Consider the following 25401-nt stretch of genomic DNA (forward strand, 5'->3'; position numbering starts at 1 on the left):
TGCCTCAATGGGCTTGGGCAGGCTGTGCCGCCACGGGCTCAGGCAGGCTCTGCATGCGTTGCCTCCGATTAGGCTCAGCCTTAATGGCACCGGGCAGGCTCTGCCTTAGTGGCCTCGGGTAGGGCACGTGCTCAGCCTCTTGCTGAGGCAGCGGGTGCTGCCCTATCAGCAGTCTCTGTGCCCTCACTCTGCACCCGGTTCTGAATTTAGAAGTCTAGGGGTGCAACTTGATCCCCAAATCGTGATTATTTTGCTCTCTGAGGGGAAATCCGCCCAGTCGCAGCACCCCGTGTCCGCTCAGGCGCGCTTGCAGGTGTGCAGCCGCCTCAGGCACGAGGGCGGGGCTGCGGCGCGGGGCGGGGCTGCGGGGCGGGGCTGCGGCGCGGGGCGGGGCTGCGGCGCGGGGCGGGGCTGCGGCGCGGGGCGGGGCTGCGGCGCGGGGCGCATGCGCACTGCGCTCCCGGGCGGACACCCGGCGCCAAGGACATCCCACGCGAACCGGCGCCTGCGCACAACGCGCCGTGCCCTCCCCGCTGGCGCGCGCCTGCCCACCGCGCCCAGGGCCCCGCCCCGCTCCACGCGGCGCCTGCGCAGTGCGGCGCGCCCGGCTTCCGCCTGCCGCGGCGGTGCCCTTCCCGCTTCCGGGGGGACTCGGCTCCGCGGAGCGCCCGGCCGCGGGCACGGTGGCGGGCACGGCGCTCCAGCGGCGGGGGCTCGGCCCCGGCTCGCCCCAGCGCGCCGCCGGCACGGCGCCAGCCGCAGCTCTGAGGGCGGCGGGGCCGCCGCTGCTGAGGTAAATCCGCTCTCGTTCCCTCCCCCGGCCACGGACCCCTCGCCCGGCCGGTTCCCCTGAGGGACCCTCCGCCGCCGCCGGCCTCCCCCGCGCTTCCCCCGGCCCTGGCGGAGCCCCGGTCCCGCGGGGACGGAGCGCGGTGGCCCGGCCAAGGGCGGGCGGGGAAGGTTAGCGGGGATCGCCCTCGCCGGCGGCGGGTCGGGTGAGGGCCGGGCGCGCCGGCGGCCGCCGTCCCTGCTGGTGCTTGGTGTCAGTTCTTAGCGGCGTGTTTGGGTCCTGGCTGTGCTCCTGCCGCTTTTCGGGTTATTAAAAAAAAATAATAAATTAACACACACCCCATCTGTCAGCAGCCATGGGAACGAGTGCATGGAAGTGTCCCCGTGCCCCAGCACGGCTCAGTTGTGGCGTTCAGGTGCCGCCGTGGGAAGCCGAAGGGAGGGAGCAGCAGTTTCCATGTGACACGCCAGGCTGTTCCGTGGCATCCTAGCACTTGATCTTGGGAGTTCTGCTGATTTATGTGGTGCTGGTGTGCCCTGTTTCCAGGAGGGAAGCACAGCACTTACAGGAAGTGGGAGTGCAAATAGTTCACACTCTGAAAAATGAGAGGGTAGATTCGTACAGCACGGCACGTATGTGATCTGTGCCGTGAAAAAAAGGGTTGGGAAATTGTTGGCGATTTTCTGTACTGCGTATACAGATATATAATGGATGCTGAATTACAGTGATGTAGCTGTTTGCTGAAGACATAATTAGGTTGAAGACACTGTGACTGTTCATATTAACAGGCTTAAATTAGATCTTTTGAAGTGGATGCTCTCTGACTTTGAAAATTTACAGATAAAGTAGAGCTGTACTGATTCATTAGCAGATGAAGCTGATGTGAAATTTTAGCGGTTTTAGATTGTAGAGTTAAGTAGCTGAAAGCTCTTTGTGGCTAAAAGAAATTGATAATACTTTTCATCTCTGAAACTTTCTTGATTTGGCTCCAGTGTGGTATATTTTGTATCATACATATCTGGTGGATTTCTTTTTTATCCCTTTTAGGAAGGCATAGATCTTTTGAAGAAAGTGATAGAATTTTGCAGCAGTTGAAAGGCTGAAGTTGAAGAATACGGAGGAAATGTGAGGCTTTATATATGTCTGTTATGAGGAACTATTGAAACAAAGGCTTTCGCATTCTTTTAATTGATATTGAAAATTGCTAGTGCAAGAAATCCAGCTCTGATCTATGATACTACTTTTTGGAACCTGGAAGGAAGAAACACATGTGGATGTGGGTATAACTGACAGAAGAATGTGCTTGCCAGTCTGATATCACAGAGTAATCAGTATACGTGATACCCAAGCTGTCTCCAGTTGAGTTTGAGGTTATAGCATACAGTGATGAGTGCAAAAGCTAGAATTAAAAAATTATACTCTAAAGTAGAATGTGATTCATCCAGTTGCTTTTGGCAAAGGAGTAAAGCTTTCAGTTTCCACATAACAATGCTGATAATGGTTTAAGCATCTAGCTTTCTGGAATCTAATCTGATTCTGAGTTTGTGGCCCTGTTCCAAAAGAGCTAAGATAAAAAGCCTAGCCGTAGATTGTGGGTTTGTCCTTCTCTCAGTTGAAGGTGGTTCTTTAATCCAGAAGCGTTCTGTCCTTGCTATTTTAGCTCAATGAACTCTTCATGTATTGGATAATGTGTATCTTTGCTGGGCACCAAAGTCTAGTGAAATATATTTTCTTTGACTTCTACATCCACGGGGGGAAAAACTGCTATCTAAAAGATATCATGCTGAATATCTTGGATATTATTTTCTTGCTTATGGAAAAATGACAGATCTGTCAGATTCATTTGTGATAGCAAAGTTCTTTATTACTTTTTATAAATATGTGTTCTGAATATATGTTGGGTTTTTTTTTTTCTTTCATTTTCGATAACTTGTTTTACCCTGGATTCTCATTTCTGGATTTTGAGGGTGTTTGTAAAGATGTTGCTGGCGTAAAGACATAAGTAAGTAGATGACCAGCTCTGCAGTAAGGCACGCATACTTATGCCAAAGTGCTCCTTCTATATACTCTTTTTCTGAGGTTATTTAGAAGAAGCATATTCCCTTTTCAGAGCCGAAAAGAAACAATTGCCGTGTTTTCCTATGGCCTGGCACTTGCTGGCATAAGGAGAATCATTACAATAGCGTGAAAGTTTTCTTTGTTAAATATGTACCACTGAAGAGTGTCCCTTGAATGTTTTGCCGGGTGTTTGCATATAAACAGCATCACAGTTTCCGCTGTAAAGTGTCCCTGTCTGGGCAGTAGAGCAGATATTGGTCAGTACAAAGACAGGCTACAAGACATAAACAGGAAATTCATGAGATAAATATGGTACAAAATATATCAAGTTGGAGCAAAAGGGACAAGGATTTAGAGAGATGATGAGCTATGCCACTGAGGGTGTGGGACAGATTTGGGGATAAGCTGATAACACTTTAGGGTTGTATCATGGGTTGCCATCACAAGCCATTTCAGCTGCTCTTTCCTACGTTGCGTGCACAGTGTTGGGCATATCTCTTTGTAGTTACAGATAGCAGAAGTTGAGTCAGGGCTAAATTGGGTTTGTGGTTGATGGACTGGTTCTTCTTAATACTTGCTACTCTAGCTGTTCTTACATGTTGTGGCTGCTGGGAAAGGTCAGCCGTAAAGCCCTAGCAGAGGGCTCCTTGTGCAGTTGCTGGGGCTGAGCTAAGGGGTTTTCAGTGTGGTTAGTGGTTGATATAGTTACTGGAGTAGTTTGATTTGTTTGCTGTGAGGTTGTTTGCTAGACTAGTCACTGAGAAGAAGTTGAAACAAGCCGCAGTTTACTTATTAAATGGCTTTGCAGTTTGGCTTGCATGTATCTGTAATAGAAAGTAGGTTTTTCACTTAAATTAGGCGTGATTACGTCTAGACACTATCTGATGGCCATTTATCTGTCAGCAGTTAATGGTCCAAATTGTCCATGGAGTTGGATGCAGTAGTAGATGTGCCCACCTGGTTTAGTTAAAATTTTGGCAGTTATTAATGTAACACTGTAACTTTTTAATGAGACTACAGTTCTGTTATTTTGATTTGCCACCAAGGCTTTGCTCTCTAGGTAGGATTTAAATCCATCGTATGTAAGCGCTGCAGGATTATTATTCTAGTGTGCAATATCTGTTAGTGGCCTACACCTATTGACTTACCAGGATGCAATCAGCAGTGTTGAAATAAAGACGTTCTCTTTACTGCGTGGTAACTGAAACATGAGGAATCTGAGGAACTGTCCATTGTGTAGCTTGAAGGAAAAAGTAACCAAAAAAAAAAGATTTAGGCTTTGACATCTGATGGATTTTTAGCCTGTATATAAATTCTTTCTGTATATCTTTTTATAAAAAGAAAAATCTTATCCCCCCTCAACGTTTTTCCTTTCTTCCTCAAATAATATTCAGGAAAAGGAGTGTGGTTAGCCTTGAGGTGCCCTTTTTCATTTAATTAACGGCACAGGGACGTCATCATACAACGATTATATTGTATCACTTACCTTCCCAATGCCCTTGGTGGCCTTCTTCCAGTAAACTTAGGGAAGGGAGATTTCCTGTTACGGTGGATCTTCTTTAGCCCTATTGGAAAACTAAAACCATCTTAGGCACAGTCATTTTACAAGATCATCTTTCCAGTGATCATGAGTTTATAATGTAATTTATGCAAAAGCTTTTTTTATTCCAATACTGTATCTACGTTTTGGGCCTATGTTTCATTAACAGTGAAGTGCAGGTCAGATGAGGCATTCTTAACCTGAGAATTCTGAATAACACCTAGGAGTGGAGCTGTGTTAGATGAGGTTTATTGTGTGCAAGCAGATGATATTTTGCATGAAACACTGAATAATTTAGTGTTATCTTCCAATGCTAGATAAAGATTTTTAAAAGGTCAAATTAAGAACTGTTTCTTGGCGTATTAGGGCTTGAAATGTAATGCTTTGCCTTGAAGGTTTGCACTTCAACTATACAGCAAAGACTCAAAGTAAATTTGATTAGGACAGACCTTGAAGCCAATAAATTAATAGTCTAGAGGAAATCTGTGAGCATCTCAGTGGGGATTCTTAGCTCTTCATAAAGTCTAAGTGCTTTTCCAACATTGATCCTCTTCCCCTTGAAGTGGACCAAGGTGGGGGGTAATGGTGTAGGCAGCTGGAGAGGAGAATGACGTACAGGAGTGGGGAGATGGAAGGGGAGGGAGAAATCACATGAGAATGATTACATCTATTATGCTCACAAAAGCTGAACTGTGGCGGCACTTCCACATAAACCAGTAACTGATGAGGCTATGATAAACACCGACATTTTGCACAGAATTGCATTTAGGGTTAGGGAACTGACTAAACAAGTCATGTCCGTGTCCTGTCAATAAATTCTCTGTTAATAATTTCAAGTGATTACTCTGACTTCACTATTTCACCTGCAGAGGCTTAGCATATCTTCTATTGCTTGTCATCTTCAAGTCAGAGAATGGGTGGGTGACATTGCAAATTAATGTGATACACTTGTCTTCTTTTTATGTGTTTCTACTCAGCTTCCACAAAATGCCATGTCAATGACAACTTAATGATGGTGGATTTCACAATATTGTGAAAACTTGCTTAACAGAAGTATAAAAGCTTATTTATAAAGCAAACCAGAAAACAATCAGTAGCTTCTCGCAGTTGTATGTGCATAATAAGTATTTGCATTACTTTTTAGGATTGCAGTGGAATATATGAGTTTGTTGAAATACAAGACAAGAGGCTTCTCATTTTCAGGGAAAGTCTGTATTGGTATAATTCCCCTTGAATCAGCAAAATTTGAAAATGTAAACTGGAGAACTCCATTGGTAATGTTGCATTTGAAATATTTTTTTCTAACAAGCTTAGTTTCAGAAGCTTTCCTTTACAAGTTAGTGGCTTCATATTTTCTATAGCTGTTAAATGTCAGAATCCTTACATTACTCAAAATATATTAATTTAAATTAACCTTCCAAATGCAAGAGTGAAGCTTATTTTAAATGCTGGAAATGCAAACATCCTGAAGAAATAAACCTTGGTACTTCTTCAGACAATTCTAATCGGACAGAAATTGGAAATTCCTACTTCCAGCTTGTTGTTTTATCCTGTACGATATAAAACAAAGCAAGAAAATCTTCCTTGATCACATATCAAGGATTGAATTGCCAGACAGATGTTACAGTTTGCAGTAGGTCTGGGTGAGCGAGTGGCCATGACAGTCAATGTTGCTGCGCAGGGCAGGGGTCCCAACTTAATTTGCCAGAAACCAGTGCAGCAGTGCTTTCTGTGCAGCGTGCATGTGAGCACTAACTTTTCCAGTCAGAAATTCAGGCCCACACCTCTTCTGTTCTCTTCTCCAAGTAGAAATCTAACTCAAGCTTTTGTGCTGCAGTCCCACTTCACATGCCATTGACGTGGTGATTTCCAAATCACGTGGTGATTTCCAAAAGTTAACTGCTAAAATTTTCAAGCTTTGAAATACTTGGTTTTCTAAATAAAATTGTGTCCTCCTCCTCCTCTCATTATGAAAAAGGAAGTTTTCTACACATTTAAAATTACTGATGTTTACTTACTTTATGCAGTCTGTGTTGGATTTGAGTATTATGTCCTTGTGGAAAGGAAGGAATGCGATTCAAGATCATGGAACAATCGTGTTGACGAATTAAGCATAGTTAGAATGGCTTATGCTAGCATTTCAGTCCTTATACTGATCTGTATATCATAAGTTGTATGGTAATTATTTGCCTATATGGTGGAATTCTAGCAAGGGGAACTTTCTAAGCATATATTCCCTCTGGTGTACTTGTGGGCCATTTCTTTTTATATATAGATTCTGGAATTTTAAATTAGCCATAGCTTGATCTAATAATTGAGTCAAAACAATTTTTCCTATCTTATCTTACATTTGTAAGATTAGTGGTAGGCATGTATACTTGTTATTAATAACCTGCTATCAAAAACCTTGCCGTAAGCTCTGAAGACGATCAAGTAAGGTTATTATTTTTTGCATAGCGCATCTCTTAGTCATGTAGGAGTGGCAAGCAGAAGAAAGTAGTAATGTGTCTTTGGATGCATTAATCCATAATGTTAAAGACTGGATATCCAACTCGCCTTAAAAAACAATGAACAAGACAGATACAATGTTACTGGAAGCACTTGGAAGCTGGAGTTTTTTAGGTTGATAGATTAATCTAAAAGTTTTTTTCCTCTTGGTCAGAAACTTGTCTGCTGTAAAGTACATGCAGCATGTTTCAAAGTACTACTATATATATTATTTGTGCTTAACACTACTTTCCTAATGAAGCAGGAGTGCTTTACTAATCAGTTTGTTGATGATATTTTTTCAGATTACAGCAGATATGACTATGTGAATAGCCTAGGATAGCCCAAAGGATGGACGTGATGTCAGAATAACATACAAAACATTTGTGAGGTATGTGGGTCTTTTTTCTGTTGTACTAAAAAAAATCTTGGTTGTCTTTAATACAGTTCAACAAAGAAATTACAACAATTTTATGCAATTTCATTTGTATGCTAAAGGAGTTGCTTGCAGAATTGATCTAAAATTCATATTTGTCGTGACATACACAGATACTGATCGACTTCTTTTTTCACCCAGAATCTTCATGTCTGTTCTTGTTTAATGTACTTGTTGACTTGAGCAGCTGAAAACTCGCCTTGATTGAAAAATAATTCTATATTTCTTCTCCTGAAGTATTGCACCTTAGCTGGAAGGCATTTCAAATCTGTGTTCTGTAGGAAGCTTCAGAATTGGGAGGTTGGTCTTGATTCGTTGATTCCTCGCAAACACTTCAAAACATCTGTGTGGCAGGAGGTCTTGAAGGGGTAGGATTTCTAAAGAGTTCTTTAGTGGGGAAAAAAAAGAAAGATGGCATTATATTTGAAAAATGTTCCAAATTACTTATGTACTGACTTTTTTAAACAAAAAGATAAAATCGGGGGAAAAATAATACTGAAAAATTGGAAAAAGCTAGTACTTTTGCCATTGTGAATTTGATTGAGTTTACCCTAAATTTGAGTTAACAAAACCAGAATTTGCCAGTGAAAAAATACTTGGACAAAATGCTGACATGTGAATGCACTGTATTGGACTGTTTCTGCAGTACTGCCACTTACCTCTTTAGAAGAATTTTGGCTTTTTAGAGCATTTGTTGGGCATCCTCAAGGCTTGGCTGAAAGTTTATTGTACATGCTTTTCTGTGGGTCCTTTTTTTTTTTTTTTTTTTTTGAGTGCTAGACAATAACATTTCTTAAAAGTTTTATGTGCCTATTTTTGCTGAAATAATAGCTGATTTGTCTAGTTATCTTCATGTTCCAGCTGCTGATTATGTAGGCTTTATGAAACTTGCATTTTCTTTCACAAGTCTTGACCAGGAGGGGTGGTTGATGTCCCAATGTGCCATTGAAGTTAATTGGCAAAGATGGTAATTTACACTGTAAACATTCAGAAAGATTAGGATAATTTAAAGTGGCTGAAAAGAGGTCCTTATCTAGGTTAAGTTAAGCTTGAATTGCTTTTAAGGGAGGTGAATTTTATTCCTTTCTAAGGTATGCTTTTGTAGTATGTGACTACCTTCACCCATGGCTTAGTAGCTGCGTTCTGGTAAGAGAGGGGACTTGCATGTGGAAAAAAAAACAAACCCAGAAGACCCAACATGTGGGTAAAAACCACAGTGTAACTGCTAGAAATTGTAATATTGCATTGTTAGTGACTAGATCCAAGCACTAGAGCTGTATTTCAGTTTGTTCTGTTTCACAACCAGAGAATGTAGCCCACGCTTAACTCTGTCCTATGAGTATCTCAGCTATTTCGCTGTTGCTCTGGGATCCCTACGCTGCAATCTGCATATACTTGTCTTCATTTCTAGTCTCTTGGATTATTCCTGCCTATTCTAGCCTTAAGGCTTAAGGGTCAGAACGATTTACTGGGCAGAATATGTTTCTCTGATTCCTGGTAATAGGACTGAGACTTTCTTAAAGGCTTTAGAAATTCATAGCTTCATCTGAAAACTATCTCAGTGTGAGTCTCTTTGCCTGGTAATAGTCACTTTGACCATTTTAGACTAACAAAGTGTTCCTAGATTCAGGGTCTCAGGATGTAAATTGAAGAGCCATAATTTCTACCAGTCATACATAGGCTACCATTAATAAGAGGAAAAAACGGGAGACTTCTGCGTGGCTGTCATCAATCAATATAAATGCTTTCAAGTTTCTCTCACACATGGCCTTTAATAGCATGAATCAATATGATTTTTAGAACACCGTATACTTTTAAAGTACTATGTTATTGTTGATGCATAATGTTTAAGCTTTAATTCGTCTCCTGTTTGTTGATAGCGCTTCAGTTCTGCCATTCTATATCTTTGCTTGTTAGAGATGTCTGGAAAATAATTCTGTTTTCATGAAAACTATTAAGGTTTCAAATCTTGTTTTTGTTCCACGTTGGAACAGCAACAAAGCCGTAAAAGAGTTTTCATGAAATTAATTAATGTGTTCTCTGAAAGTCTGATTCATGCAACCCATTGCCATGCTGATTTAATCACTACCATTTGTTTCCCTTAAGTTTGGTCTGATCTGAGACCATTTTGTACGTTATCCAGTACATCTTTGTAACAGGTTTGTGGTTTTTCCAACACAATAGTGCTTTTGTCAACAAATTTAGCTGCTTTCTAACTTGCTTGTGTTTTTTGTTGTGAGCAATGTACTAGAACAGCTTTATTTCCATTCTGTTATTTTCCTTCTGCTGTTCCTGGGTTGCTGGAGCAGTATGAAAAGTCAACAGTCTGGCGCCATAATTTGCTGTTTTCTGAGAGCTGAAATTTAGTGAAGACTTTGCCATTTTAGTTTGAGATAAAAGAAAGAAGTTGCATTTTTAACAAGAGAGGAAGAATGGTTTACAGGCACAGCGAGATGGAAATGAAACCCTTCTAAAATCCCTTTGTCAAGCACTGACGTTGCACAACTGTGGTGGGTTGACCCTGGCTGGATGCCAGGTGCCCACCAAAGCCGCTCTGTCACTCCCCTCCTCAGCTGGGCAGGGGAGAGAAAATACAATGAAAGGCTCATGGGTAGGTATGAGGGCAGGGAGAGATCATTCACTGGCTACTGTCACAGGCAAACCAGATTCAACCTGGGGAAGTCAGCTTGATTTATTACCAATCAAATCAGACTAGGGTTATTAAAAAGTAAATCTTGAAACACCTTCCCCTCACCCCTCCCTTCTTCCCAGGCTCAACTTTACTGCCAGTTTTCTCTACCTCCTCCCCTCCAGCATTGCAGGGGGACAGGGAACGGGGCTGTGGTCAGTTCATCATACTGTGTCTCTGCTGCTTCTTCCTCCTGGTGGGGAGGGTGCCTTACACTCTGCCCCTGCTCCAGCATGGGGTCCCTCCCACGGGAGACAGTCCTCCATGAACTTCTCCAACATGAGTCCTTCCCACGGGCTGCAGTTCTTCAAGAGCAGCCTGCTTCAGCCTGGGTCCTCGTGGGGTCACAAGTCCTACCAGCAAACCTGCCCTAGCCTGGGCTCCTTTCTCCCCGGTCCTGCTGGGAGCCTGCTCCAGCATGGGCTTCCCATGGGGTCACGGCCTCCTTCAGGCATCCCGCTGCTCTGGTGCAGGGCTATCCGTGGGCTGCAGGTGGGTATCTGCTCCACCATGGACCTCCATGGGCTGGAGGCACAGCCTGCCTCACAGTGGGCTTCACCACGGGCTGCAGGGGAATCTCTGCTCCGGCGCCTGGAGCCCCTCCGGCCTCCTTCTGCACTGGCCTTGCTGTCTGCAGAGTTGTTGCTCTCACATATCCTCACTTCTCTGTCCTGGCTGTAATTGCTGGTGTGCAGGGTTTTTTTTTTTTCCCTTCTTAACTACGTTATTCCAGAGGCACTACCACATTTGCTGATGGGCTTGGGCTTGGCCTTGGCCAGAAGCGGGTCCATCTTGGAGTCAGCTGGCATTGGCTCCATCGGACATAGGGGAAGCTTCTAGCAGCTTCTCACAGAAGCCACCCCTATAGTCCCTCTGCTACCAAAACCTTGTTACAAAAACCCAACACAATGATTTAAAAAAAAAGTTACAGGATTATAAAACTCAGTAAATGGCTTACAAAATTGTTGATGAAACTTCATAAATTTGTATCTTTTGATTACAGAAAAACTTTGTCTTTATCTAATCATAGAACTGTTCAGGTTTTGATCAAAACGTGAGTAATCTATGTTGAACTTGGATATGTTTTATCTTACAGAAATAAAAAGTGAGACCTGCCTGTATTTCCAGTTTCCTTGTGCATAATAATGGTATCTTTGCTTCCTGCAGGGCAAGGCCAGAAAACCATGCAGTCATCAGGGCACAGATTCCGTGATGTTGAGCACCACCCGCTTCTTGCTGAAAATGACAGCTACGATTCCTCTTCCTCAGAGGCCGACATGGCAGAGAGGGTTTGGTTTATCCGAGATGGCTGTGGTATGGTCTGTGCTATAATGACATGGCTTCTGGTTGTCTATGCAGACTTCGTAGTGACTTTTGTCATGTTGCTGCCTTCCAAAGACTTTTGGTACTCTGTGATCAACGGTGTTCTCTTTAACTGCTTGGCAGTACTAGCTTTGTCATCACACCTGAGAACTATGCTAACTGATCCAGTAAGTATGCAATCGTTCCTTGACGTTGGGTTGTTCTCTCATGTAACTCACAATCTGCAGAGAAATTTGAAGTGGTATCAATAAGTCTTTTCCCGCCAGGAAAAGTAGTGTTAGATTCAAAACCCTGAAGGTAAAGAGATGACCTGTACTTTTCCTGTTGTTCTGTTAATGAAACTATAAATAGTTTTGATCTTGAGGAGCAGGCAGTATAAAATCAGTTTATAAGTGAGAGGTAGGCTCATGAGAAATACTTTATTTGTAAAATATCAACCCACATTCTGATGAAGCTAATTAAGCTTTGGTCTTTTCTGTCCTAATTTTTCTTTCTTTTTTTCATCAGATGTGTTTTCAAAATTCATCCTGTTGTATCATTTTAAATGTACCTTCTATTTATGACATGTGAAGGAACTTTTACAGGTAGACATGCTGAAAAACCTCAGTAATGTATTGGCATAAAGCAAGAACTGCTGTCCTGCATGGTTCATGCATTATTGTGTTTAGGTATTTGGAGTCAGCAGGATGGGAGATTTAAGTTGAACTTACATTGGAATGGTGTATGTGTAAGAGGTCTTGAAAGTACTTATTTTTTAGGACTTCTACTCTTTAATTCAAGAGTTCAAGAGATGAAATTGTTTGTTTTGTACAAACATCTATTACTTTTTTTTAGGTAATAAATTTGGGGAGAGAGGGGTAAGGGGGAAAAACATCTATTTTCCCCAGATTTTTGAGACGTAGACGTGTATATAGAAGTTATGGGAGTGTTAAAAAACAGCAGGGTGTTGTAGTTAATTTTCTAGGTCTTTGATTTACTTCTGAGCCCACACCCAGTGATGAAATGTTACAACTTCCACAGACTGTGACAGCTAAGAAAGTTAGTGGTTTAAAGATAGATTGCTTAAAAATATCTCCTGGTAAAACTGTGTGTCTTTCTAGAGCTATGTTGTTCTTTATGGATAAAACATGATAGAAATTGAGATGAATCACTACCTTTTTTTCTCCACCCCTTTCCTGCTGACTCCCAGAATGGAAGACATGACTGTGTGATAGGAGCTAAGATTGAAGGAAAAAAGGAATAAATTGCCTCAAAACATATGTGAATTAAATTTACTCTTATAACTACAAAACCGTATTTTTTATTGAAAGGAATTGGTGACTGTCTGAGACTATTAAAGTTGTTTTGTAAATAGAGCATATTTTTATCAGCAAAATGCTAAAAGCATGGCCTGAAGTTACCATCCTTAGTGACAGGTGAATAGGTGAATGTGTGATGTGTTTTATGAGCATAAATTTACCTGGAACAAGATAAATTTGTGCTTTAGGAGTTCTCTCTGAGATAACTCACCGTGTTTACACCAAAGTATTAACTTCAATGAGAACATTCATATTGCAAAAAGCGCTTCAGCAATACAACATGAGTGTTTAAGAATCTTTCAGTTTGTACCCCAGAAAAGGCCAGCTGGCTCAAGTTTGAAGCACCACTTAGCCAAAGAGTTCTGGGGCAGAACTTGGGCTGTGTCTCGGGCAATGCAAACCACAAGATTGTTATTCCATGCCATAGGCAACAGAAAGTTTCTGCTGAAGTAGAAAGGTCTTTTGCAATTGAATCTGAAGTGCCTGCTGCTTTCTTAAGTCTGTCCCAAAAACTTCCTTAAGGTATTTATGTGAAGTGATGATGTTGCCAGAGGGCTTTTTTTGAATGAGAAATATTTATAGAATGTTGTAGATGATTTAAGTTAACCTGGAGAAGGCTATCCCTGTGTGAAGTACGTGCTGGCCTGGAGGAGCTGGTACAGAAAGGCCATTACACTTTCATTTCACGTCCCGGTATATTTTACAGTCACTTTCTGTCACGGATAAGCCATTAGCTCTATAAATAAGCAAGGTGACAGTGGTACTGTCTATTATTTAATTCTTACTAATCCAAAGTTAGATTTGGATCTCTCAAGACTTTAGATTAATATTGTTACTGGAAGATGCAGTCCTGCCTGCTGTTCCTGTCTGTTCATCATCTTCCTTAGTGTGTTAAAACAGCTGCTAATGCAGCTTTGTGGCTCAGAGAACTGATCGGTAAAAAATAATTTATTTTGCTGATGGGTTATTTTTCTTCCGGATCAGTTTCTTCAGCTGTTTACCATGTAGCTGTGCGTACTGTCACAGTGGCAGAAGGCAGCAGGGGATGTAGAATAAAGAAGATGGTTAATACTGACAGCGTCCAAACTAAAAGCTTAAGTATAAAGGAAAAAAGGTTGACTGTTGGTTCTCAAAAACTTGTGTACATGGGGCAGGTGGCTAAATCTTGGATTCAGAGAGCTGAAATAACATCTTTCAAGTAGTTGTTGCTGATTTGACTTTTGTGGATGGCTTGGCCTAATAATTGAACATCGTCGCAATTAATGTATGCTGCCATAAGAAAGCACGTCTCTTAGCAGTGGCTGTTCAGAGTAACTTCTCAGCAAATACTGTACCTGTAGGGCTTGTACCTGCATGTAAAGATGTCTTGCTCTTCATTTTATGTATGCTGGTGACAGTAGATTCTATCAGAATTATGCTAGTACTTGGGCATACATGAATCTTGCTGAAATGAAACTGAATGTGAGGTCAAGCAGAGGTAATTTATTCATTTGGAAAAGATTCTGGTTTGTGGTGGACTAGCTTTGAATAAATTAACTTGTTTCAGCAATTATCCTGAGATTACTGGTATTAAGTCTATAAAGTGTTCTTTTAAATGCTCTCATACCATTTAAGAAGCTTTCTGTTCTTTAATTGGAATTATTTCAGGGGGCTGTACCCAAAGGAAATGCCACTAAAGAATACATGGATAATTTGCAACTGAAACCAGGAGAAGTGATCTACAAATGTCCAAAGTGCTGTAGTATCAAACCTGAACGTGCACACCATTGCAGGTATGCCCTGGTTTTCTTTAAAGCAGTTATGTATATTGAGTCTTGGAATAATGTTCCTGATACTTGTGTGTTAGTTTTTCCCACAAATTCCTTTTGATATCAAATAAACTTTCAAATTCATATGTTGCAGAGTATTTTGTAAATAAAATGTACTACGGCCAGAAATGAATGTGGATGAGGGGAAAGAAGCAAGAGATTCAAAGAAGCTTTAAAAATAATCATACTGTGGTGTCTGAAATACTTTTTGATCTTTGAATATTTTTTTCTGTTTGTCATTGTAATTAGTGTGCTGTTGATAATGCAGGGCAAAAGGAAGAATCTCAAGGAGATTTCTGATGGAAGCTGAATTAAGAAATTACTTCTTCAACCTTAAATTAAGAAAATACAGATCAGTTTTAAACTATCACTTTGATTTGTGTTGTCATGTCTTCGTAGTGTGTCATTTAAAGCTGTATGTGAGTTGGCAGATTATTTTCCCAGAGTTGTATACATAATTGGTTAAATGCACTTCTTATTAAAGATTCATTTTAATAAGGACAGAAGGGATGGTAATTTGAACTAAGCATGCTATAGAAGAGATAGTAAATGTATCCATTTTTAATTCTCAATCTTTTGAGTTTTTAGGCACTGTGGATATGCATTTGTAATGTTTATTGTGTGAGAGTTGAAAATAGATATGCCTGCATAATTAAGACTTACATAAATATGTAAATGTTTCTGGTGGCCCTCTAGGTGTGAGGAGTGATGTGTCTTGAATTGTGTGGTATATTACATTTAACTCTCTGAGTTAGTGCCTGTCAAAAGAACAGAGGGAAGTCTTGTCAGGACTCTTGAAATTATTCTGTAGATTTGTGGTTTCTAAATTAAATGTCTCTGTGTATGTCACTTCTCTGTGTGAAAGTTATGGCTGAGAAGCTATTTCCATTATAAATACTCAGCCTTGGCACTGAAATCTTGTTCTGCTCTCAGATGTGAGTGGGTTTTTGTATCTGGAGTGTGAAGGGAAAAGTTTCATGCATAAATAGCGAAGTATAGAATTATCTTCAGTTAGGTTATCTGTGGTGTTGTTTAGCTTTTGCATGGATGCAGATACCGGGCCTGCCTTTGTGTGCAGTCGATTTGGTTCTGGCTGGATTTATTAGCTCTGGTAGCGTTACGTGAACATAGCTGAACCGACTGCTTGATGGGCCTGGGGGTGGAAGCAGCACAGCCGCTTTCTCGTGGCAGAATATAAGCTGTTAATCTCAGGGGATCCAAAACAATTTTGTGCAGTCTGTTCAGGTGTTCATTGTGTTCATGGGATGTGGTAAAGGGACACCTGAGAGCCTCTTCTGAGTGTAGGCTGGATCTTGCTAATTTTTCTCATCTCACATTTAGGCTGGTTCCTACAGAGACTTAGCAGGTATCTTGGTAAAGTATTTCCCGTATCTTTGGTCCTGATAGGATTTACTAATTTGGAAGTAGCCCTGCATGAAGACATCTTATGTTGAACTCTGTATCTGAGCAAAAAAGCTGGAGTATTGGAGAGCCTAGAGCCCGTGCAGCTGTGTGGGCAGTGCTTATCTGTTAGACCTGGAACTAAAAAATATATAGGTTTCAGGCAAGCCCTGCAGAGTCCCTTGGATACATGTGGGCTGTTATCCTGAGCAGGTGCTGTGTTATGTTGGATGTTCCAGTAGCCTGTGATCCCAGTTTAGGCAATGTTGATCAAAAAAATACTTCTTTGTGGAAGAAGAAGAAAAATAAACTAAGTGGGGACTTCAAATACATTGTTTATAGCAAGAATGTGAGGAACATTTGTTGTTAAAACAGATTAAGAATGGGTAGTGTCTACAGTGAAGGAAACCTGTGATACTTTCAAAGGGTTTGTTTTCACTAGCCACTGGTTTAGGGACCTAGCTTTGCATGTCTTGTGTATTGTTTCATTTTTTATGCCTTGGTAAAAATATGCTGTGAGGTGTTCCACGTAAGAGCAAAGGATGCATTTTGGTGCTTGCACCATGCATAACTGGCTGCACAGAACATCTGCAAGAGAAAGCCAGACTCTGAAAGTGTATATGCTGTCCTTTTGTAAGCCTGCTGTCATGTTTTTCTCGGCAGTTGGATATCTGGTTTAATTGTCTTCGTTTCTGTTACTCATACAATACATACTACTACTAGCTGCTGTTAACTTTTCTTAAGTAAAAAAAAAAGGATTTTTTTGTAATTTCTTGAACATGTGCTACATAGACAGGTAAATGGGCTGGAAACCAGCTACTAGAATCTGATTCTTTGCCATAGATTTAGCGCTGCGGAAGTTTACCAAATAGAAAAAACGATTTGTTTGATTATACTGCCAACTTTTTACTGGCTTACAAACCCATTCCAAGGACACTAAAAGGATGGTCTAGTCCCAAGTAGTCAAAGTGGCAATTTGTTTATAGAAGAGACTTGAAAATGGAAATTGAAGTTGGTTCCTGTTGGGAAATATACTCAAAGCCACAGTGCATGTTTTGAGTGGTAAATTATTAACAGAAGAGACTCTTACAATGCAGTTATGAAAATTGTTGTGCAACACTGCAGCAGTTCTTTTAAGGATGAAAAGTAGCTCCATAATACACATTAGTGATACGAAAAAGAACAAGAAACTTTTTTAACAGCTAAATATCAAGCTTCAGCGAAATACATTAAACTGAGGTTTTACTAACCAGTTAAAATTTTGAGCATAAGGAAGAGGCTTATGCTGAGTGAATGCCGTTTCATTTTCACTGAAGGAGTGCAGCTGTCAATATTTCTAGTTTATTCTGAGTGCCCTCCTGTGTGTGTGGGGAGCTGTTGTTCAGGATCAGTTCACTGAGATGCTTGCATCAGGCTTCCTGTGAATTTCTGTTATCCAGACCAATTTCTCTTAAGCCATTAGCTGTGTCTTTCTGAACGTTGTCTTTGGCATTCACAACTGTAATTGCCCCTGCAGTTGCCCGAGTGCATTCAGCAGCAGTGCCAAGCTGGTGAAGACCTTCCTTTGTCCAGCTGCTGGTTCTCGCTACCACATTGCTCCTCCCTCTTGTGTAAGGCCTAAGTGTTCACGCACAGTGAAATGACCGAGGTTGCAGCTAATGGACTGACTTCCCCAAACTCTTGCTGCTTGGACAGGGGAAGGACTAGAATACAAGTGACAGGGGTAGGAGGAGCAGAACCACTGTTCTAAGCATTGCTCAGGGTTTGTTGGCTGGAAGTGTTCGCCGAGTCGTGGTGTGAGATAAGAAATGAAGGCAGGGTTCCAGACATCTGGTGTCTTGGAGAGCTCTGTGTGGGCTTGTGAGGAATACTGAATGAGCAAAAGTGAGTCCTGCCCACCTCACATCCTCCAGTGTTTGGCTCGATTGAGTCTGGATGTGATTTTACTCAGTACTTCACATTAATATTCTTTTTAGAGTGACAGTATATATTCTGTGTTACATTACAACTGGAGTTAGCTCGCCTTCCCGCCGAGCTTGGAAGATTAATGAGAGGCTGAACTTACAGGCAGCAGGTTATTAAATGAAAATCTTTTGGAGAGCCTTCTGAATGTTTTCCCTTGACTGACACCTGTGTCTTCTGCACTGGAGAATGGTTGCGGTGTTTAGTTATGGTATTGGGATTTTCATGGGTAACTGGGCACTACTTAAAAAGTTATTTGTATCAGAGGATTAATTGTCTTTAATGTCCATATAAAACAAGAGGCAGTGGGTGTGTAGGAACTGGGTTATGATAACTCGGGACAAAGGGAGCTTCAGAGGAGCAGTGAGAGGTTTGGGATTCTTTCATATGAGCTGCACAGGAGTATCTTCTGCCCTTTGCTGAATTGCCTTACAATCATGCATATTGATGACTTAAAAACTTCTTTATGCCTGGGAGCATTGATTTCTCACTGACACCCCTCCTTTTCTTCACTCTAGTGACAGTCATCTAGCTTTGCTTTGTGGCTTTTAAGTGCGGCACTCCATACATAAATAAGCATGTGTTAAAAACAAAGGATTTTGAATAATAGTGCCTGCGGGTTTTTTAAACTTATTTGGCTTTATAACTGCTGAAATGAAAATGCTTAATATTTTGGATATTCTGCAGGAAAATCTGGAACACTTTGAGTGTGTGGCTATCTTAAGTACAAAGCTAGGAAAATAAAATATCAGCATTACTTAAGCTATTCGTTTATGGAAGAACTTCCAACGCGTGTTGCAACTGTTCTGTTTGTATTGTAGAACTGTTCATGTTGGCTGCAGATGGGCTTGAGTATAAGAGAAATGAGCCCTCTGGTGCTGTATGGCCTAGCAGATGTAAAATGGAGTTATTGACATACTTTTCTGGAAATAACCTTGACTCAAAACTGGGGAGAAGCTAAGCAGTTAGTTGCAGAACTAGCAAAACCCACTGATGTTTAAGTATTCATTAACAAGTAGACAAAGAATGTGTGCTGCTTACAGTTTCCATATTTTTGTTTTATGTTGAGGAAGTGAGGCGTGATACTGTAAGTTGTTTTTCAGTTGAGGTTTTGATTGCCTATGTTTAGAATTGTATGGCCAGTTGAAACCTCTGGAGTGACAATTTCTGTCTTGAAGATGTGGGGTTTTTTTTCCAATTCTCAAACTAACAACTTGAAAGTCTCTAAATGAACCAATTACTTTGTCTAAAAAAATCTTGTCCAGAAGGGAAGGTTTTTTTTAATACTGAATCTAAAAAGAGCTGAAGCTTTGCTCATTGAGTGCCACAAATGTCTAAAACAAGTTGCTGGATTCACATGATTCTGTGTTTGGATATGCAGTGATTCTCGTATTAATACTGTTTTTCTCCAGTGAAGAGTATCTTAAGTACACAGTGAGTTTTGTAACAACCAAACCCTGAATTTTACGTGAGCAAATAGTTCCTTTAAAGAATTGCAAATAAAATCACTGTTTACAGTTTGTCAAGAAAGATTTCAGCACATCGTCTCATGACTACTGGATGCCCTTGTCCCTGCATTAAAATGCAAAGTATTGTTTCTCAACAGAAGTCTCTTTTCCTTTCCTTCAGTATTTGCAAACGATGTATTCGAAAGATGGATCACCACTGCCCATGGGTGAATAATTGTGTGGGGGAGAAAAATCAGAGATTTTTTGTTCTGTTTACGGTAAGTGAAAATCAACAGCAGCTTGATTTTGGTCTGAATCTACCTTGATTGTAACACTTTTGATTGTGCTTAGTAGTGAGTAATGGCTTAAGGGCACAATTGTTCTGTATTGGGGTTTTATTTTTCTTCCTTCTGTGTATGCTATTCTCTAAGCAGGAGGATATTTTTGCTCATACTCAATTTTAATGTTGTAAAGTGCTGTTATTTTAAACTACCTTAATTCTGCTGTGTTTTATGTAGTAACAATTGGTGAAATGATACTGTGATTTAGGGAGCTAATCCTTAAACTTTCACTGTTGCCCATGTTTTTAGATTGAAGCTTAATTAGAATTTGTTTTTACATTGTTGTATTGAATTAAAAATTGAAATAGGAAAGTATATTCGCTGTGCAGTGGTGAAGACTGGCTGAAAGGAATGTCTGATTTACTACCTGGCAGCAGTCAAAAGTAAGCACTCTCTCTTATTTCCAGATGTATATAGCCCTAATTTCAGCTCATGCGCTCATACTGTGTGGGTTTCAGTTTTTCTCCTGTGTCCGAGGGCAGTGGACTGGTAAGCAAATACTTAACTTTCACTGTCATAATCTAGCAGATAGTAGGGGAAAGTCATAGCATTCCACCTATTTTAGTCCCGTGAGTGAAATATTAAAGGACTTCGATCTTTCTAAAGTGAGGTCCTGAAAATATCTCATACCTGTTTACCCGTCCTTTTTATTTAGTTATTTTAAAAAATATCTATCTTTCTTTAATTTAGTCATTTACTGTAAGAGCTGTGGGTGTCAAGGGCATTCTCACTCCCTTTCCACACAGCAAAAATTTACTACCTCTGTAATAGAAAGGAAACAGATAGCTGGTCCTCCACCACCTCAGCAGTATATTATCTGAAGCTACCAGCTGGGCTTTGTGTGTTCCACGACAATTCTGTGAACGACAGCTGAAACTTAAACAAATTTCTCCCTCATTCTGTTACTGGAGTCAACTGTGGGGCTCCTGTAGAAAAGAAATGTCCTAAACTGTCCCAGTTGTTTGTTGAGGCCCCTGCCTTGCATTTCTTAATGTTCCATTGTGCCAGAGCTCATTCTGATCTTGTGCTTTTGACAGAAGATGGTTGATCACGTGTTCTTCCTGGTACCTGAAGCAACAGGGGAATCTGTGTGATTGTTTTTTGCTGAATATTCTGCTAAATGGATGGAATTTTAGTCATTTTTTTTTTTACTTGAAACATTCTGCTTCCTGTATACTGTCCAATTTCTTGTTTAACTATAATTGAGTTAGTCGGTTGATCAGAGGATCTCCAGAGATGTGACTGTAAGTGTAAGTCAGAACCTGATTACATTGTATGGTACATTAAAAAAAAAAAATAAAGCTATCCCAGCAAAATGGAACATCTGGATTAACTAGTGAGTCGGAGCTGACAGTGTTGATGGTTTTTACAGCTTTTGTCATGCGTGAAATGTCAGGCTGATCTCATCTTTATATATGTGCAGTTCAGAGTACTTAAATAGTCTCATGTGCAAACATTTATTTGATATTCTTGAAATACTGAGGCAGGATTGCAGTAATGCAGTACCATGTACTTCGTAGGAAGTCGAAAGTGTTACCTCCATAAAATTTTTTATTTCCTTGGGCAGCCAATAAAGCTGCTGCAGTGCTAGAAATCAGAAGTTTGTTTTAATTGTGAAATGCTGTTTCAGGAGGCAGATATTTAGCTTTTATGGCTGTTTGTTGTAGAGGGGATGTCTCAGTATGAACAGGCTCTATAATTTATGAAAAAAAAATATTTATAACTACATATAATGTTTCCACAGAATGCAGTGACTTCTCCCCACCTGTAACTGTGATCCTGATGATCTTCTTGTGCCTTGAGGGTTTTCTGTTTCTCACTTTCACTGCAGTCATGTTTGGCACCCAAATCCACTCAATATGCAATGATGAAACGGTAAAGACCTCTACTTATGTACGCTATAACAATTATTCTCGGAAGATGTGGTTAGATGTTGTTTTATTTGCATGAGGGGAAGCTCTTATTTGGGAGAGAACCCCAGATCTGAAATAGCTCATAATTTTTATTTTCTACAATTATAAGGATTGAAATGCTTTCTTGGGGTTTGCTTTCTAACAGAAGTTACTGCATTATTTGCTTTTCTGACATATATTTTATAATTAGGTTTTCAATTGCAAAGATTGCAGTTTCTGACTTCAGTTCAGACTTGCCGTCACAAACTCCTATGTGTCAGGAGAAATGTCTGCTTTGGTCTGGTTTAGATTGAAACTAGCGATCTTGTATCAACCCGTCACACCTTCCTCTACTTTGATACACTTTGAGTATAACCATAGTTTGGACCTTCGGCTCCCTTGGCCTTAGATCTGCAGTATTAAGCCTTAGGGAGGATGTTTTGTGACGGATAATTGACTGGAAACATAGGGAACTGGAACCTTGTGGCTGTTCAGAATTTTTCTTATGTGAGGCTGTTTGAAAATATACTTCTGTACTGAAAAATAACTGTGAAATGTGGAAGATAATTGATAAATATCGAGCCTTCATTAATGGGAAGTATAAAAAATGGTCATCAAAATAAAGTATTTGGGAGAGTAAGCCTGGCTTCAGTAGTTGCAGTACAGGAGCCTTCTTAGAAACCTTGTCTGGATTCATTAACTGAGTAGACAATTTGTGGTGTAGGTATATTGCATGCAGGTCCTTTACTGTAACACCAGCTTTTCTGGTCAGTTTGCCCTTTAGTTTGAGGAGGGAAGAGGTAGAGGTAGAGCAGCCTTCCTGTACACGTTTTGTGTTCTAAGTTTTCTGCCCTGTACCCATTAAAAGAATGCAAAATAGGCATCAGTTTTGATAACTGCTATTAGATGTTACTAAACTTCACACTTAACAGTGCATCGCTGCATGTCTGCTTATATACAGGAGATTGAAAGACTGAAGAGTGAAAAGCCAACATGGGAGCGGCGACTACGTTGGGAAGGAATGAAATCTGTTTTTGGGGGTCAGCCTTCACTCTTGTGGATCAGTCCTTTTGCAGGATTTCAAATCAGGCGACTTCTACTGAGAGCAAAGAAAGGAGGAGCTGAATTTTCTGTTTGAGTCTAATTATGCTGGAACTTACAAGAATACTATATAATATTTATTTGGGGCCAGAGAAGGCTGTCTACATATAATCTGTGACCAGGTGAAACTGATATCAGACATTTGCTTGTAGCAAGCAGAGTTTTCTACGTTTATCGTCACAGACATCTCATTGACTTTCAGAGCCGCGAACTGGATCTGTAATGGTCTTAACAGCAAGATAACGAAGGAAAAGCACGTGGTCACACTAAAGAAGCCAAATGTTGTCATGCTACTGTAATTTATTTTCTGAGATTAATTATCCATTTTTGTTAAGCCCTTTTCATTTGATAAATGTTCGGGGTATTACCTGTGTGTTTTTATAAGAAGTATATACTTAGGTGCAGTTGTCAATCATAAGGAGGAGCATTATGGTGAAAGTTGATCTCAAATGAGACCTAGCCTTCTAAATCCACTTTTCAGGGAATAGTGGTTTGTTGAGTTACAATTTATATTTCAGCTTGTCCTAATAAACAGAGCTGTACTCTTGTGTCCCACTTCAGGCACACATTCCTCATATGCAAGTGATTCAAAGGACTGGTGCACATAACAGCATAACACATCAGAGGCACTGTTACACCCCTGCCAAGTGTCTTCCCAGGCTCACAGAAGCATGTCTTGTGTTTGGCAGTATTAATCTCATATGGCATTTAGGTAAGTTCTAAATCTTCTGCAAACAACACTTTTAACGACCGGCTGTGGGCTAGATTCTGCCCTCAGATATGCATCTCCAATTCTTAATGCATTGATTCTAGAGGAACTTAAGTGTAGATGTTTAAGGATCATATCTAGTCCTCTGCAGGGATGAGTGGGACCAGTGACTTTATCCTCTTGTGTGAGATGAAAATGAATGTACTGCAGATTGGAGTTAATTAACAGAAAACAGTTGTCTTTGTAAGGTCTTTCTCTGCCCCTTTTGTATTGTACAGACTTTTCATAGGAGAGCTGTTAATGATCCCTTGAACAAAGACATCAGAAATGAGGGATGTTGCCTCTTTCTAAGTACAACTGATCTTAAATGTAGAAAGATCTGCCATAGGAGGAAGTAGTTCTGGTTGGAAAACTGTTAAATTCAAAATAATTCCAAGAAATGAGAGCAATATAGATCTAGAACTGCTTTATTGTGGGCCTGACAAACAACAGTAGTGCTAAGAAATGTTTATAAATCTGCAAGTAATGAACTACAAGCTGCAAGTAATGAAATTCAGCTAAAAGTGGATTCTTTAAAAATTACTTAGACTATATTTTGTATTATTGCTAATCTGTTCTATAAATTACTGACAATATAAAAGATAAAGCAGGAGCCTTGATGCATAGTTTGAAATCGTGCCTAGAAAGTAAATAGCTCCCTGTTCTGGGACTTGCCTTAAAATTGTCCTGTTCTTGCTTTTGCTCATGATCTGTCCCACCTCAAGCAGTTCAACATGCTGAAAAATCTTGCATTATAAAGTTTACATACAGAAGCTATACTTTCTTTTTTCAGTGACCTGCTTCTCCATTTGTTTGTAACTGTTTGTGGCATCTCGATTCCAGTTTCATCAGGTTTTGTACCATTGGATGGGTGAAATTATTAAGGGATCCATTTATTATCTATGGCCCTGCGAACAAAACCGTGCAATACTATGTAATATGTTCACTTTGCTTGGGGGGGGGATCATGTGTATGTAATACTGGAGAATTTCTAGGTGGACACATCCAATGAAATTGCAGTCAAATCCAGAAAACTAAGTCTTGTGTAACTGAGGGGAAAGTTGGAAGTTCCACAGGAATCTTTGCATATTCAGTTGCACATCTTAAAGATTGGGGAAAAAATGTGTCTGGCTTTGTCATGAGGCTCTTAATGTGTATACTGTTTAATAAAATATCCTGACGAAAATCAGAAAATATCACTTCAAGCGGTTGAAACCAGTGACTTAGCAAGTGTGTGCGTGTGTGAAATCAGGTTTACTCGGCTTTTCAAACCCTTGTTACGTTGTAATTTTTTTAATGTAAAAGAAAAAATAAAGTAATGAATTGAAGTCTTAGTTGATTAACTTCTGCTCTGTATGTCACTTTTTTTGCACATGTATGTGCATATTCACATATATTTAGATTGCAGCAACTTCAGGGTAATGGTTGCTTTTAATTTTTACATCCTTTGGCTTGTAATTTATATATGTGTATCAAGTAACAGCTGATATTGCTCCAAAGTGAAGATGCTACTCTGCTTATTAAGGGTTTTAAGCTATGCTAACTGCTTAGCCCTTGGGCGTTTCCTTTTCTGCATCCTCTGCTGTAACTGCTTATCTTATTAGGACCTATTTGTCTAAGTTGAGTGAGAAAACACAGGGTGAACACTTGCTGTTTGAAAATTCTTAACCAAGTATCTCAGGCTTCACACTTGCAAGGTGTTTGTGTAAAATACACATTTGGACTTCCTAGTTTCGCTGCGCAAATGTTGACTTTTTTCCACTATTTCTGTAGTTTCAGATGCAAAGAAAGGAGGAGCTCAGTTTTCTGTTTGAGTCTAATTATGCTGGAACTTAAAGAATACTATATAATATTTATTTGGGCCCAGAGAAGGCTGTCTACATATAAACTGTGACCAGGTTGAAACTGATATCAAGACAGTTATGCAGCCTAGAAAGCAGCAATTTGGGTAGATGTTAACAGAGCAACTGGAAACAAAGTTTAGAAAGGCAGTAAAGGATGGAGATTGGAAGCAATTAATTTCCTGTTCGCAATAATTCTAAAAAATACTGTGGTACCTTTCCTGGGTATAATATCACA

At 40.3% G+C, this 25401-nt stretch overlaps 1 protein-coding gene across 2 annotated transcripts; it reads left to right on the plus strand.

Annotated features, from left to right (window-relative positions):
* The first annotated feature begins 644 nt into the window (after positions 1-644).
* On the plus strand, positions 645-24665 carry ZDHHC7 (zinc finger DHHC-type palmitoyltransferase 7). Of its 2 annotated transcripts, none has more exons than XM_037409361.1 (8): positions 645-793; positions 7181-7266; positions 11168-11490; positions 14257-14393; positions 19422-19518; positions 19989-20070; positions 21326-21456; positions 22435-24665. In XM_037409361.1, exons 3-8 carry the CDS (start codon positions 11185-11187, stop codon positions 22609-22611), a joined length of 930 nt encoding a protein of 309 aa, XP_037265258.1. In that variant the 5' UTR covers positions 645-793; positions 7181-7266; positions 11168-11184; the 3' UTR covers positions 22612-24665. The 2 variants fall into 2 exon arrangements, with proteins under 2 accessions (XP_037265258.1, XP_037265259.1); XM_037409362.1 differs by having other exon boundaries at positions 648-793; positions 14269-14393.
* Positions 24666-25401: the final 736 nt, after the last annotated feature.

Source organism: Falco rusticolus, chromosome 15 (assembly GCF_015220075.1).
Source record: "Falco rusticolus isolate bFalRus1 chromosome 15, bFalRus1.pri, whole genome shotgun sequence".
In the NCBI taxonomy this organism is placed as follows: Eukaryota; Metazoa; Chordata; class Aves; order Falconiformes; family Falconidae; genus Falco; species Falco rusticolus.

Excerpts from the sequence above, each read along its gene's own strand:
- ZDHHC7 (XM_037409361.1), top strand. The coding sequence starts at position 11,185 with ATGCAGTCATCAGGGCACAGATTCCGTGATGTTGAGCACCACCCGCTT. Across the intron at positions 11,491-14,256 it reads GAACTATGCTAACTGATCCA|GAATTATTTCAGGGGGCTGT; the intron begins GTAAGTATGCAA and ends GTTCTTTAATTG. Across the intron at positions 20,071-21,325 it reads TGTCCGAGGGCAGTGGACTG|AATGCAGTGACTTCTCCCCA; the intron begins GTAAGCAAATAC and ends ATGTTTCCACAG.